The sequence below is a fragment of the Akebia trifoliata genome, chromosome 4 (assembly GCF_017979445.1).
Source record: "Akebia trifoliata isolate Shusen 1 chromosome 4, ASM1797944v1, whole genome shotgun sequence".
In the NCBI taxonomy this organism is placed as follows: domain Eukaryota; kingdom Viridiplantae; phylum Streptophyta; class Magnoliopsida; order Ranunculales; family Lardizabalaceae; genus Akebia; species Akebia trifoliata.
This window is the reverse complement of record NC_141378.1, coordinates 14,663,875-14,679,772: the sequence shown is the minus strand read 5'-3', so window position 1 is coordinate 14,679,772 and position 15,898 is coordinate 14,663,875. Positions and strand designations below refer to the sequence as shown.

The 15,898-nt window shown below is 33.9% G+C and overlaps 2 protein-coding genes across 2 annotated transcripts; one reads left to right on the top strand and one right to left on the bottom strand.

The window, feature by feature from the left end:
• The first annotated feature begins 254 nt into the window (after positions 1 to 254).
• LOC147404031 (protein NEN4-like) lies at positions 255 to 3,073 on the top strand. The gene is made up of 5 exons (XM_086439830.1): positions 255 to 1,592; positions 1,892 to 1,938; positions 2,374 to 2,437; positions 2,554 to 2,727; positions 2,836 to 3,073. The coding sequence occupies exons 1-5, from the start codon at positions 1,122 to 1,124 to the stop codon at positions 2,926 to 2,928; spliced, it is 849 nt and encodes a 282-aa protein (XP_086295956.1). The 5' UTR covers positions 255 to 1,121; the 3' UTR covers positions 2,929 to 3,073.
• Positions 3,074 to 3,181: 108 nt separating this feature from the next.
• Positions 3,182 to 9,700, bottom strand: LOC147404030 (low affinity sulfate transporter 3-like). The gene is made up of 12 exons (XM_086439829.1): positions 9,117 to 9,700; positions 8,979 to 9,027; positions 8,339 to 8,546; positions 8,069 to 8,243; positions 7,533 to 7,598; positions 7,203 to 7,433; positions 6,994 to 7,120; positions 6,127 to 6,413; positions 3,906 to 4,099; positions 3,744 to 3,823; positions 3,582 to 3,658; positions 3,182 to 3,495 (listed from the first exon to the last, which is right to left on the bottom strand). Exons 1-12 carry the CDS (start codon positions 9,438 to 9,440, stop codon positions 3,346 to 3,348), a joined length of 1,968 nt encoding a protein of 655 aa, XP_086295955.1. The 5' UTR covers positions 9,441 to 9,700; the 3' UTR covers positions 3,182 to 3,345.
• Between the last annotated feature and the right edge of the window lie 6,198 nt (positions 9,701 to 15,898).

Sequence of the window (15,898 nt, the reverse complement as noted above, 5' to 3'; positions counted from 1 at the left end):
ATCATCCTCACAAAAAATCAGCTCAATCCAAAATTTCTAACCCATATTTTAAAATTTTATTAAAAACGAAAGTTTTTACATATGCTTTCTCGTATGGCCCTTGAACCTGACCCATATATATATATATAATTTTTTTTTTTTAAAACAGATCTGTTGTATGGTAATAGGAGAGACAATTTGATGAATTTTATTTTATTTAGACTCACAGGAAGGGTTTGCAAGTAAATAGCAAATGCATGTGACCGTCTAAATAAATAATTACAAAATCAGGTGTATGACCCTTTTTGTAAATACAAAAAATGTTGGTTCAGTTACTTTTTTCTACATTCAAACACTAACTTATATTAATTGGCACGTGATGTGGCAATGAGTGTATGATGTCAGACTAAACTCAACATGCCCCCCATGTGTGGGCTAGAGTGGGGGGCAATGAGTGTTTGATGTAGGACTAAACTCAACAAGCCCCCTATGGTGGGCCAGACGTGGAGAAGAGAAAGGGCCGCGCTTTGATACCATGATGAGTTTAGGGTCCAATTCAAAACCAATTGACAATGAGTGGAAAAGCCTAAGAACTTATAAGGAGAGACAAGGTAATGATTGTGCGATGTGGGACTAAACTCAACATGCATTGTTTCAATGGTCGGAATCCTTTAACTCATGAAAAAATACAAAATCCTGACCCTTAAAACGTGAACTTCAATGGTTGGGATTTATCCTCAAGATGAATATCTTATCCCAAATTTCATATTTTAAGGATTTTCGCACATTTTCAAGAGTCATTTTTGTTTAAATGACTTGGCTTCCCATGTAAAACACCTTCACTAAAAGGAAAAAGTGGATAGAAAACCAAATTAAGTCAAGAAAGTAAGAATCTTTCTAAATGAAGAGACATGAAAGAAAGTTTTCTTTTGTTGTTCATTGTGATTATTATTCCTCTATAACTTGAATTGGTTTCCACAGAACAGAACATCCTCAAGAAGCTAAGTACTCCTTCCTTCAAACAAATAACTTTAACTACAAGAAAAAACAAACTCAAGAGGGAAACTATTCCTTTTCTTATCTACACCTCTCTCTCACCTCCCCACCTCTCCTTCCTTCACCATTTATATAACCTCATAACCATGACAACTACTTATTGTTTGTGTTCAAAGGATAAACAAATGATGGGTAGTACAGCTGAGATTGTTTTCTTCGACTTAGAAACAACGGTACCCAGACAAGCTGGGCAAAGGTTTTGGGTATTGGAGTTTGGAGCGATTGTAGTTTGCCCGAGGAAGCTTGTGGAATTGGAGAGCTATTGCACACTTATAAGGCCTGGGGACCTATCTGTGGTTGCACTCAAATCTGGACGTTCGGATGGAATAACACGCCGAGCTGTTTCTACAGCTCCCATGTTTGAGGATGTAGCTGACCATATATTTGGCATCTTGAATGGTAGAGTGTGGGCTGGACATAATATTAAGAGATTCGATTGTGCTCGTATTAGAGAAGCATTTGAGGATATCGGTCATCCAGCTCCAATGCCGATAGGGATGATTGATTCCTTAGGAGTTTTAACTCAAAAGTTTGGTAGGAGAGCCGGAAATATGAAGGTAAGTATAAAAGCCTTAATACTTCATGGGAATGCCAATGTCCACAACTTCGTTGGGATTGACTCACAACCTTTGAAACCGTATATTTTTCATATATGTTTTCAAAAAGTAATTTTTATTGTGATATTTTTTTCTCAACCATTTATTCAAATAATCATGAATTTCTGTAATAAGGGTGATTTTTATTTTTATTTTCTTTAGTTTCCAATGCTTGTTGGAGACATTTAATTTCTTTCTTGTGTTACTAAAGACCATTTATACAAGAACAAGCACTCATGACATGATTGTCTTCTCTTTAGATGGCTACATTGTCTGCCTACTTTGGGCTTGGGCAGCAAAAGCACAGGTAAGAAGTATGTGTTGCTTGTATTGCTAAGAGTTGTTACGAAAACATGGACAATCGAACCAAGAAACAAATTTAAAAAAAAAAAAAAAACAAAAAAAAAAAAAACAAACAAACGCAAATCACATAGAGATATTACGTAGTTCCTTCAAGATTGAGGTTAGTACATGGATCACACCGATTCCACTATGAAGAGAAAACTCGCAGTTATAGATTACACCATTTCACCCAAAAAGAGAAATATATATCCCAGGAAAACATAACTAGGGTTTTACATAATACTTGTGAAATTACAAAAATACCCTTGAAAATTTTCTTTGTTTTGAATAATAGTACCTCCTTATTGATCAGTACCATCAGGCTCCACAAACATTAACAAGTATCAACTAGCCTATAACTTCTGAAAACTCATTTTCTTGGTTTTGATTCCCTATATAGGAGCCTCGCCGATGTTCGGATGAACTTGGAGATTCTCAAGCATTGTGCAACTGTGTTGTTCTTGGTAATTAAATTAAATCTCACTGTTACAACTATTTTTTCTATACTCAATGTAGGCCTATAAATTCTCACTAATTTTAATCTTTTTTGTGTTGTTTGGTGTCGTGGGTTTATAATCAGGAATCAAGCTTACCAGACGTATTGACTAGTAATGGTGAGAGATCTTCAAACATTATGACAAGAAGTAGATATAAATCTAGGTTGTTGAACGATGGAGAAATGAACAGAAAATCTCCTCCTGTTTCTCTCGCATATCAAAGAGTAGTTCCCTACATGACGGGCAAGTGCGGGAAGGTTTGTTTCTTTATATTCTTCAATAACTGTGGTGTTTCTTCATAGATAGATGTACTTATTGAGAGAAGAGTACCTAACTATGAAAATTAATTTTGTGGTGTGAGACAGATGACAGAGAGAATGAATGGTTCTTTGTATAAGGCCCATGGGAGAAAACCTATTAACAATTTCCTCAATCATTCACATTTGGCACTCAAATGAGCAAGAAATAGGAATCTTCACACATAGCGAAGAATCTTCTACCGTTTATTATTTTGAAGGCACGATGATCGTCTGAAGGACTACTTGTAGAATCATAATCGGCTTTCTACAAGTCGTTCTTTAAACATGCTGGAAAGTAAACCAAAACCCCAAAAAGAATACAAGGGGCTCTAACCATTCTTCCATATTTTTTTTATGTAGTTTCCTTCAATGGTATTTCACATGTAGGAAAGTTTCCTCTGTAAGTAACATATGACAGAATATGGAAGGATATATAAACACATAACACAACTTCTTGCAATCTTTTGCTTTCCTTCATGAAAAGGAAAACAACAGCCTCTATGGCTTTACAATCTTATATAATACATACACACATACAAACAAACAAACTAACTAAGAGGGGCTAAGACTGGGTTACTAACCCTTGAGACTAACCATCTTAGACCCAAGGCAAGCATCCACAGCTTCACCAACTGTAAGGAAGACCCATCTTTCTCCAATTTTATCGACAAACTTGGCTAGCTTTAGCTTATGAATCACTTGCCAACTTGGGTTAGCTATGGCTAACTGCAATGACAAATAGATTTGACCAAGAATTCAAAATCAATATCAGTTGAACTTTTTATAACCCAAATAGAGTATTACCACCTTACCTCTATACCAAGAGAAACCAATTTCTTATGTACTTCTTCTAAAGCAAGGATCGCAGATGTGTCAATATTCATCAAGTCTGCCCATCAGAATCCAGATTCATCGGTTGATAGAGAAATAATTGATTGTTGAAATCATTTAAGTAAAGGTTTATCAAAACTTACTAGACACATCGAGGATTACAGCTTCAATGTTCCCTTCCTCATTTCCTTTTGATTCTTCTTTGGTTACCCATCTCATTATTCTACAACAAACATAGGAAAACTATTATTATGTGAAATTGCTCCATTTGGGTATCATTCACACACACACACAAAGAAACACACCTTTCTTTAATGAAATTGGCATTAGTGAAACAAAGCAAGGCAGTGTTGACACGCATTATTAGTACACCGGGGGTCTTAACAGCCATGGTATATTGATTGATGCAACAAAAAATATTGGTTCCTGGGAGTCTTCCGAGTACTTCTATCTCAGGTCGAATCGAGTTTAATATGATCTTCACAAATGAGATGGTTACCTACAACATCAAAACCTCATTATACATAAAGTCAAGATTATGCAAAGCTATTGATTTGTAGGGGAATTAAAATGTAGATAAAGAATTTTGCAATCTTTCTTTTAGAACGAAAACGACATAGGGGCACATAACATTTTAACAGTATGGGTAACTATTTCTGTTTCAATGTTAAACAATGGAACATATAATTCATTATACTTATTTTGAGAAATTCGAGATTACTAATAATACCATTATAAGTACAAATGTTGTATCTTTGTGGTATATCGGCACCATAGATTAATAGAGAAAAAATTAATTTGGCTAAATAGATTAAATAAGAGAGTTAGGATAAATAAGATTAAATATTCAGTATTGGAGATTTTGAGGATGATCAAATAAAAATTGCCTCATAACAGTTCCTTAGTAATTGGTATGGCACAGCTGAGAGAGATTAATTTCCTTAGACAACAATGGAAAAGTTAAAGGGTGTTTTTGACTTACCTCCCCTGTTAATTAGGTTAATTTGACTTGTCTCCTTGAATGTAGAAAATTTTGACTTACTTCACTTGACTTGAATCCACCATAAAAAGATAATGGTGGTGTTGAAAATTAAGATAAAAATAGAACATAAAATGAAGGGGTAGTTTTTTTTGTTTGTTTGAATAAGCACACTACACTACATAGTTTTGTCAAATTGATGAAACTTCAAAGTCAATGGTCAATGGTCAAGGTAGGTGGTCTAATTTCATGAGATGGAAGGCATATCAAATTTTCCTACTTAACAAAGGAGCTAAGGCAAAGAGGGTCAAATCTGGAAAGCCAACTGATCTATGGGACCACCCCAAACTTGGTAGTGGTGAATCCACTACCATTGTCAGGTCTCTCATTCTTTCTCCAAGATTCCAGCCTTTTGACCATCTTTTTAGGGTTTTGAGAAGCATCAATCCTGTTGTACTCAGAGATCTGATCTCCTTGGGTGGGATGTATAGAGGAAAGTGGGTGCACTAAGCATAAAAGTCGGTGCAAATAGCTTGGAACTTTCTTTTAAAGCTCTTGCCTTTGACCCCCCCCCCCCCCCCCCAAATCATCTATTTGTTCTTAATTATAAACAAAGTTTAATTTTTGGAAGAAAATTAAGATACGTTCCATCGAGATATTTCAAAACATTATGAGTCAATCCAAAACATTCAATATTTTGGGATTAATATCTTGTTCTGGTCTCAACCAAATTTTTTTCCCAAATGATACCAAACTTTCAAACCATGTTCATAAAGTTATAACCCCTCCATTGGGTCGATGATGGCCCCATTGATCATGATAAAGAAATAATAATGTCACACTAATAGGTGAAGCACCTAAAGGAGAATCCTAGTGTGGAAAGTGCACCAAGTCTGGACCACATTAGTCTACTTGCAATTTATATGGGTATAATCAATTAAGCAAGATATAGGAATAAAATCGATGACATAATGGGACCCCATGTAACATTTTCGATGCAACTTAATTATATATATTTATGGTGAATATTCTTTCTTTTGCCACACTTTAGATATGCGCAAATATATTTCTTTCAAGAGATGCTAGTGATGGTCAAATCGAAAAAGTAGAATCGAACAAATTAAATTAAACATAATCGTAAATACTCGAATTAGTCATAAAAGGCTAAAATACCTTTAGAATCTAAGAATGATTAGAAAAATGATATGGACACATGGTCAAATTCCAATGACAAGTTGTCTAAAATGACCACAAAATGCAAATAATGTGACTAGATATAAAAATGCCATCCTAACTGTATTAAAGTCTGAAATTTAGTATACATAGATACATGTAATAATGGCTAAGTGAAGCTCTTGGATGAATCCAAGTAATAAGATTAGTTTATATTGTGGCTCTAGACAGAATTGAATCGAAGAATAAGATTAGTTTAGCCAACCTTAAATCTCTGGGATAAGGTTTTGATGATGTGATCGATGCACAAATTTTATCTCGATTAAAAATAAAATATAATTTAATTTCGGTAGAAAGGAAAAAAGAAAAATTACCGCAGCTAGAAGACCGATCTCCACAGAAGCAAACAACACCCCGAAAAATGCCCCAATGCAAGCAAGGAAGTCTAATTTATCAATCTTCCAGATTTTGTAAGCTTCATTAATGTCGATCAATCCAGGAAGAGCGGATAGAATAATGGAAGCTAGGATAGCGATAGGGGTGAAATACAAGAGCCTAGAAAAAAATTCCAAGCAAACAAACACCACAACAGCCATGACAATATTCGATACTACTGTTTCGCAACCAGAACTGAAATTTACAGCTGTTCGTGAAAATGAACCTGTAGAATTTAAACAAACGATTAATTTGATGTGATTCATAATGTTTGGGTAATATTAATCGAAAAGTGTTAACGTCCAACGCAAACATGTAATATTAGCAATGGGGGTTGCCAATTTTTTTCATAAAAACCCCAATAGAACTATTTTTTTTTTTGTCTTCAAATGACAACAAAAGAAGGGTTTTATTGTTATTATGCAATGACACATTTGTAAATAACCTTTAAGGGGTTTTGATATTTATGAAAATTCCTTTCACAATAACCATTAGAGTTCAAAGAGTTCAAGTGATTGTTTTTTTTTTTGGAAATTTCCCAAATAATTACTTAAGTCTTCAAAAATATCGAAAGTATTACATGTGTTGACAGAACCACCACATATTGTTGACAAATTGTTCTCAAAGTGTCAATCCTATGTTATAGCTTTGCCAACACTTTCCGAATAAACAAAAATGCTTGTAATTATTTGTAAATAAATTTTTGAGGGATTCTGATATTTAGGAAAATACTTTGCAGAATGACCATAAAGCCCTTTATTATTTGCTACTAACAGATGAAATGTGATTAAATGTTAGTGGTTCACCTGTTGCTACATAGCAAGAAGTTAAAGATCCTGCAATGTTCATGAAGCCCATAGCTACCATTTCTTTGTTCCCATCAATGTGGTAGCCTTTAATGGAGGCAAAAGATCGGCCGACGGCAATGGCTTCCTGAAATTAATTGTAATAAAAATTTAAAAAATATATTAAAATAACGTTTCGTGGGATTGTGAGAGTGAACAATAAGACGCACTGTGAGAGCGATGATGGCAGTAACTAATCCAATTTTTGCAGCAACTCCAACATTTGGGCCATTGAACTGTAATTCTTGAACTGAACTTGGATTTAGGCCACCTTTGATGTGTTTTACTATCTTAACTCCATGTTTATCGGCTCTTGTTAGGAAAACAATTAGAGTCGACAAAATAACTGATATCAAAGGAGCTATTGCTGGTAACCAGAAGAATTTCTTGTTCCTTCTACCCTGAGAATTATAGAGAACTATTATGATCATTTAGTTAATCTAATTCGATAAATTACATAAATTAGAAAATGGGGTATCAGAATATTCGATCTATCTTACCACGAATCGGGCTATTAAGAGGAAAATAAGGAACGAACTCCCAATGAGAAAATTGTGAGGGTTCCACTGTATGAGATAAAGAAGAGAATATTATATTAATTTTGTGAGACAATAATCATTCATAAATAGGCGAAAAACTGAGGAGAATTCAATTGAGATGATTTAGGTATGTGCATTGAAGATCGATAAAAGCACCGTTTAGAAGAAACATGCAAGTTTAAGATTCTAAAAGAACGAAAGAAAGACCAAAAAGTACATGGAATTAGTGAGAAGCTTTGATGATGAAGAAATGGTGAGCAATGTAAAACAAAGTGGGTAAAAAAGTACATGAGAAACACATCTAGATTTGAAATTTGAAAAAAGAGAATATTTGAAAAGAACAAAGATTACTTCCAAAATTGAAAATTGGGTCACTTTTAGTAAAAGTGGGTATTTTCCAGTCATGAAAAAATTGTTCTGTAAGAAACTAGGCATAAAGTGTCTCACCTTTCATCATCTATCTTTCTTTTATAATTTGGATTTTTAGCAAAACTTACTGGATGATGAGTTGATTTCCATACGGATCCCACGACAGAAATCACATCGGTTTTTGTTGTAAAATGGGTGATTCCAAGTAATCCTTTGAGTTGTTGAAGACCGATGACGATGGCAGCACCACCAATGAACCCAACAATGGCAGCATGTGAGAGGAAATCAACAAGAAAACCCAACCTGAATATAACAAAAAACCCAATAACCATCTATTCAGAAATTAAATAACAATTCAATAAGACCATTACATTGATCACTTAAACAAGAATTCTAACCTTAGCAATCCGAAAGCAGCTTGAAAGATACCAGCAAAGAAGGTTACAGTGAAAACAAGCTTTCTGTAACCTATAGGATCAACAGACGGGTCCACAATTTTCTGAATCATAGACGAAAGCAACAACGAAACCACAGCCACTGGACCGATTGCTAGCTCTCTTGAACTCCCCATTAAGGCGTAAATCAGAGGCGGAACAACGCTCGTATCTATTGGATTGGAACATATCCAAATCACATAATAGTCTATTAAAACTCAAAAGAATTTTTTTAAACAACCCACACCCAATTCACATAATTATGCGGTTTTTGTATTAGATCAACTCGAACAACACTTGTATCAAATTGGATTGAAACATATCCAAATCACATAATAATCTATTAAAACTCGAAAGAATTTTTAATATAATCCATACCCAATTAACATAATTTTGCGGTTTTTCGTATTACATGAACTCGAACAACACTTGTATCAAATTGGATTGGAACATACCCAAATCACATAATTGTCTATTAAATCTCGAACGAATTTTCTAAACAACCCATACCCAAATCACATGATTATGTGGTTTTCATATTAGACCAACTCTTTTAAACAATGCAAGTTATTGAAGTGCAACTGAATTGAAGAGAACAACTTACATAGACCATATTGTGGATCAAGCTTCGCTAAATTAGCGTATCCGATGCTCTAAGGAACAAATACAAAATTTTAAGATGACAGACAAAATATATATAAGAAAAATTGATGTCCAAATGTTCTGTTTAATTTATACATACCTGTGGAATGCTTAGACTTGCTAGAGTTAAACCCGCCATCAAATCATTTTTAAATTTTGAAGCCTTATAATTTCGACACCAACAAAGTATCGGAAATAGACCCTGAAAGATTGAAACGACATATTTTGATCCATGTTGCTTTTTGATTGATGAAGAAAACATGTTTCCATTAGGAAACACAGTCTCTTTTATTGAACTGATGAGCTCGGATAATAGGCTCGGTGGCTCCGGACTATTAATTAGCCACTGAGCCCGCTCGACCTGACTGTTATCCTCGATATCAAGCTCTTCGACAATTGAGGTGTCATTGGTAGATGAACCCATTGTTGTTTGAAGTGTTTGGAGGAACTTAGAGAAGTTTCTCTCAAATAGTAACCACTAGTGTTACAGAAGCAGTATACGTTGCTGGTTGTAGAGGGTATGGACCATTGCATATATGTACTTGAGAGTTGAGATGGGAAAGGTACATTCACTGGTTCAGAATTCTTGACCTGAAAGCTATTTAGAAAGCAAAATTTTGCAGGATTGAGTGGGCATAAAGGAGATTCAAAGGTCGTGAAATCCAAAGGCTTTACATGGTAACATTCAGATACTTGGAAGAAGGTATGGGATTCTCTCTTTATATAATAGTGGTGATTTAGACATACCCCTCATGTTTTGATTATTATTTTAGATACCCACTATGTTTTCAAACTGACGAGATGCACCCCTTGATCTCCATGTTCTATTATAAATTACTGTAAAATGACCTAAATACCCTTATCTTCAGTCTTTAGTCAAAATTCCTTGGATTTTTTACACTTATCTTCAATCTTCAAGCTTTGAGAACAAAGGTTTTCATTCAGACGTAGAAAAAGTTAGAATTTTGGGTTTAAAAAATCAAGAATTTTCTCTAGAAGGTTAAGACGAATTTGGAAATAATGGATTGAAGATGTAAAAATAAATTACTATAGAAGTTGAAGATATCTAGTTTTGAGAAGAAAAATTCAAAGGTTTTTGACTAAAGATTGAAGGATATGAGGGTATTTAGATAATTTTTCACTAGTCTATAAGAAAAGACTGAGGTCAAGGGCATGTCAGTAGTTTGAAAACATAGGATCTCAAAAAAAAAGAAAAGTGGAGTGGTATAATTGGATTGGACCGACCTAGATCTGATCTGATCACTGTTAGATCAAAATTGGATATGGATTGGGTTTTTTTTTATAATGGATGAATCCTTATCAAATCTCAACATTTGGTTACAACTTTGATCTAAAAACATTTGCATCAGTTCTGGATCCGATCATAACTTATGTACTTTCTCATATATTATAGAATATGGTCCTTAACGAATCCGGATGTGATCTATCTAGAACCAATCCGATAAGCTATTGCATCAGATTCAAAATCCTCAATCTAGAGCCTAATTTATTGGATTGGATTGATCCATTGATAGCTCTATCTTGGCCATTGATATCTGATTATGTTGGTTTTCATGAGGATCCTTAAGTGGGACATCTTATCTGATGGATCCATATGGACACAATAAATCATCCTAATAGTGCTTCATGTGGACTGATTCTGATATTGATTGGCTCGATGGACACAATATTCTTTTATAAGGCTGTACTCAATAATTGAAATTGAAAAGATGGGCTGACTTTCAATGATTTAATAATTGACCACTGTCTTCGTTAAGTTCTCCATTTCTTTTTCCCTTAAAAAAATTATTTTGAATAATTGGGAATATTTGATACGCCTCCTCAATTGAAAATTGAGTTGCCTGTTCTAAGGAAAATGCTGAAGTAACATTGACATTTACATTGTTTTGGACATTACTGATGTGGATGTGTCTATAAAATCATAGATGTTTTTCATTGAGATACGAATGAGAAGCATCTATGGTTCTGTGCACACCAATATTCCAAACGATGTCAATTTCAATGTTACTCTAGCACGACTCCTCTACAAATTGCGAGCTTGCATATTTTGTGTAGCTGGGAGTTAGATAGCTACATTACTAATGAGCCCTTATGCTCCACGTGGCCCAGTGTCCACCCCTGATGGACCAACTTGTAAAACATCTGTTTGATTGGTGAGGTCTAAGTTATCCGATTTGAGTCTTATGAGTCGGATTTTTTTTTCAAAGGAAAAAAAATAACTATAAATCATCGATCATCTCATTTTTTTTTAATTGATCGAAGACCAATGGTTCATATTCCAGTGTGCCTTAAAACTGTGCCATAGGATGCATAGAAGATGGGGGTGTAAATTAATTACGCAACCTATGGGTGCACAGGAACTAGATTATAAGATTGCAAAGTTGAAGGTCAAATATTCCATGAGGAAGTTATGTTTGGATTGAGAGAAGTGGAAAGAAGTTAAGAGAAGAGAACTTGCGACAACTTCAGAATTTTAATCATAAAAGAGATCTAGGGGCAGAATTGGAATTGTAAAATATTTTGTAAAGATTTTTCTCCATTTCTCTCCTCTTCTCTTCACTTTTGAAGAGAAAAAAAAACTAATATTTTTTTTTTCTCCTCTTCTCTCCAATTCTTTTTCTTTTATCTCCCCACTTAACAATCCAAACAAGAGAAATGGAAAGAAACTCATTTATTTTCTCTTGTCTTCTCTACATTTCTCTCAATCCAAACATAGCAACGCAATACCCGCTCATCCATACTACTTCCCAACGATTGTTTTGGGTAATAGAGTAAAAAAAATAGTGTCTCCAACCAAGGCCCATCCCTCATCATTTTTTGGATCTTCAAATTTTCAATACTAAAAGAAAGGCAACCCATCCTTTTTGGAGGGAAAAAATTTAGGCAATTATGTTGAAAATAAATCAATTTCATAAAATTTTAAAATTGAATTGAATTTTAAAAATTATTAAACAATTTATGGGTAGCACGGTTGAAATGCATATCACATGAATACCCATAATTACTCCCTACACTACCTAAAGGATTCATTTATGGGTATGGGTAGAGAGTGTTGCATTGGAGTTGCTCTTAGAACAACAAAGTCTTACTAAAATAATTGGTTGTTCGTGTGAACAAATTCTATTTTTTCCATTAATTTTTTTAGTGCAAGTCTTGATATTGAAAGTGAGTTTATATCTGCTTTAACTTTCAATCCACGTTCAATTTCTTTATTAATCAAGGGAGGTATATCAAATAGGCCTTATCATCTTGAGAGATTAATAAGAAAAAAAAATCAAATCTCTCCCCTTAAATCTCCATCTATTGGTCTTAGATGTAGTGCAATCAAACAATTCAACATGATTCCAAGGTTTTATGATTGTCAAGTCTTCTTTGCCATGAAAGATTCACAAAAATTCTTTTTGGGTATTTATTTCTTTACCTCTTCTTTCTAACTAGACTTAAAGCATGTAATTTTTTAGACCTAAAAAAGCGCTATTTAATACTTCTAGGCCATGGACCAAATATTGTGGTGATGACTATTACATAAAGTGTTACCTAAATATTTTTGGACTGTAGACTATTAGGTGCATGAGGTAATGCAAAGATTCTAGAACTTTAATTAAAAAATGCGGCGCTCTTTTGAAGAATGGATGCCTTGACATATTCCTATCAAGTTGAAATCATCATTGTTACCCGAATCTCTTCTTATGGGGATGCCATATTGGTTGCCCGAGGTTTTATGGATCTTTAACAGTTCTCAATTTTCTCATCCTTAAGAATGGTTCCCTAAACTTTGCATACTACATTTCTATCAATACACTATATTGTTTGCCCTCACCCTTACCCCCTTCCTTCTTCTTTTTATTTTTATTTTTATAGTGTATGGTTTCCCCACAATCTTTGGGGATGGGACTAGTCCCTACAAAATGTGAAAAAAGTTCAAATTTAACGATCTTGGGTCGTCAAATTTCGTAAAATTCGACAGACCAAAGAGTCGAATTGACGTTGAATTTTTCATTATCAAATTTTTTTTTACAAGTCAAAATTATCAAATTAATGAAGGATGGGAGAAATTCGTCAACTATAAACTGTAAAATCTGAGAACATCAAGAATTTCGACAATCCTAGATCATCAAAATTCAGTTTCTAAAATTTGTAGGCCTTGGCCCATCAATTTTTTCTGTCAAAATTTTCAATTTTCACGTAGTTCGTTCATGCTTGTTATGAAAATTGTTGAGTGTATATTTTCTTCCACTCTCAGGTGTCTCATACCTTAATTAAGTCCTGTGGCCCTTGTATATTCATAATTCTCTCCCCTTTCCAACAAATCAATCTTTTGGAATAGTCGGTTGGTTAACATGGTATCAGATCACTAAGTTCGTATAAGTCATGGATTCGATTTTTTGGTGAAGGGGAGTATTGAGTGTATATTTTCCTTTACTCTTAGGCGTGTCATACCCCAATTAAGTCCTAAGTACCACTTATATTTATTGTTCTCCCCCTTTCCAACAAATCGATCTTTTAGAGTAGTTGGTTGGTTATTAGGAACAAATCCATATCACTAGTTTTGCCATTGAGTCATTCATCTAAGGGTTACTTTTATTATCTACTTAATATAAAGATGCATTTTCTATTTATTTTCAAGCTAATTAACTTTGAGTCCACATACGTTATGAATAAACATTATAAGTGATTTTACTATAAAATTCATACCTTATATTATAATCATTTATGGTGTCTGTTCATAACATAATGATGCGGTAATATCACAAGTGGTAGGTCAACTCTAAAAAGGAAACAAATGAATGGGTGCAAAAAGGACAGCTCAATTTCATATTCATTGAACCTGGATGGGATTAGGTATCTGGTGATTTAGATTTTTATAACAATAATCATTCTAAAAGAATAGGACCATAAGTATGGAGAACAAAAAGTTTCATTTTAAGATACAATACATTTGTTTTTTTGAGTCGTGATAATCAGACACCCCCCTCTAACATACACCCCCATCATAGAACCGTATATCATTTGCTTCGAGATACATGAGTTTTGTGTATCCCAAGGCAAATGATCTACGATTCTGTGATAGCCGATGGAGGTGTATGTCAAATGGAGGCATCAGAATCATTATTCTTTATATATATATATATTATTGTTTTTTCTGAATTACAAATATTTAGAAAAAATTAAGGAGATTTTTAGAAAAATATCAAATTTTCTTTTTAATATAAGGAACACTTTTGTAGGAATCACTCTATAGGCCAACAATGATGGGTTTTGTTTGTGGAGGTCTTACAGTCTCCTTAATCTAAGATCATATATGTGGTGATCGTAGATAATGACACGTGACAAACTCGATAGAGGGGAGTTGCGACTTTTTAAGGATCGTGAATGAGATTGAGAGGCAAGTTATAGGTTGAGAATTAATGGGATAGTTACAATTTTTGTTTTTATATTTTTATTTAAGTAAGTTTTTTGGATCTTAGAAAAGGATGGATGGTTGGAGCCTGATTTTTTTTTTTTTGGGTGAGTGACTCTAGAGGATAAGACATGATGTTATTGTATTTATAAGGAAGTCGACTCACTAGTGGATTGGCTCACGAGTACATGGATATAAGCTACTTTTTGCAACAAATCCAATCAATAATTTCTTGTGTTATTCTTATTCTTGATTTACATTTGGATTTTTCCGTTTAATTTCAATTGTTCGGAATCAAATCCACCCCGACAATTGACTCTCCATTTTAGACTTTATGTCTTTGATTAATCAAGTCAACAACAATAAAAAAAGCCACTACAGCCTAAGAAAGCTCGATGGGCCTGACTCAAACCAAAACTAAAATACGGTCGAGCCCACCCTTGTGTGCAACTTGTTGCCAAAAACCCTTGATTTTTTTTTTACCCTCACAATCAATCATCTTCGACCTTGATTCTTTTAATCTTCCAAGCCAGTCGTTTGCAACCTTAGAATTCTATCTACTTCAATCTTCAAACCAGTCATTGCAATCATAAGAAAACGATAGAGTTTTGTGTAGAAAATTAAGATTTTTTTAGAAGCCAAAGATGAAAGAACTTAAAGATGGCGGATTTTGGGAGAAAAATCAAGGGCTTTTTACATCTGGAGGGTATTTAGGTGATTTAATTAGCGTAAGATTATATAAAAAATGACCAAACCCAAACTGAAGCCGACTATATGCCTAGTCTTAGGGTTGAGCTCGGATTTGGGATTCTCCAATCAGCCGAAAGTTTGGCCCGAAACAATTCAGGCCCGACCAGACCCAACCTGTTAAAGTCCGGGGATAGAACAAAGACACGTTTTTTCTCACTTCCATATTCACATCTAGTTATATTTTTATTACTTAATATCTATAGCTTGGTTGCATCATCTTTACTCATGAACATTACCGAAGCTTCCAAAAACTTACTAGCAATCAAGTTTCGAAAAGAAAACAAGCTCTTAAAAAATTAGATCGAGGATTCGGAGCATGAGTTTTAATAAAGAATACTATTAAATAGAAACAAACTCTAATTTAAGTAAACCTAATTTAATTAGAATCTATATTAATCTTATTTCCATGCATCCTAATCCTTAGGAGAACATGATTAATATTACAATACACTCAATTATAGTGCATCATGTCTAATACTAAATGTACCAAGTTACAAAAACATATGCTTGAGAGTTATCTCAATTTGATTACGAGTCTTGTAAGTTATGAGTTATGAGAATTATGTTCCTTCATTCTATCCAGAGTTGAGTCTTATGTTATTGAAAATGAGTTCATATCTGCTTTCATATCTTTACTTGTTCAATTTTTTTAGTTGAATATAACTCATTATTTAGATAGAGAAATATAAACTCAACTGTTGTGTTGTTTA

Bases quoted from the DNA above. Each gene is read 5' to 3' on its own strand.
- LOC147404031 (XM_086439830.1), top strand. From the start codon at position 1,122: ATGACAACTACTTATTGTTTGTGTTCAAAGGATAAACAAATGATGGGT. The intron at 1,593-1,891 runs GTAAGTATAAAA...TCTTCTCTTTAG, and splicing joins GGAGAGCCGGAAATATGAAG to ATGGCTACATTGTCTGCCTA. The intron at 1,939-2,373 runs GTAAGAAGTATG...TTCCCTATATAG, and splicing joins CTTGGGCAGCAAAAGCACAG to GAGCCTCGCCGATGTTCGGA.
- LOC147404030 (XM_086439829.1), bottom strand. From the start codon at position 9,440: ATGGGTTCATCTACCAATGACACCTCAATTGTCGAAGAGCTTGATATC. The intron at 8,547-8,978 runs GTAAGTTGTTCT...CCAATCCAATAG, and splicing joins TGATCCACAATATGGTCTAT to ATACGAGCGTTGTTCCGCCT. The intron at 7,434-7,532 runs GTAAGATAGATC...TATAATTCTCAG, and splicing joins TCTTAATAGCCCGATTCGTG to GGTAGAAGGAACAAGAAATT.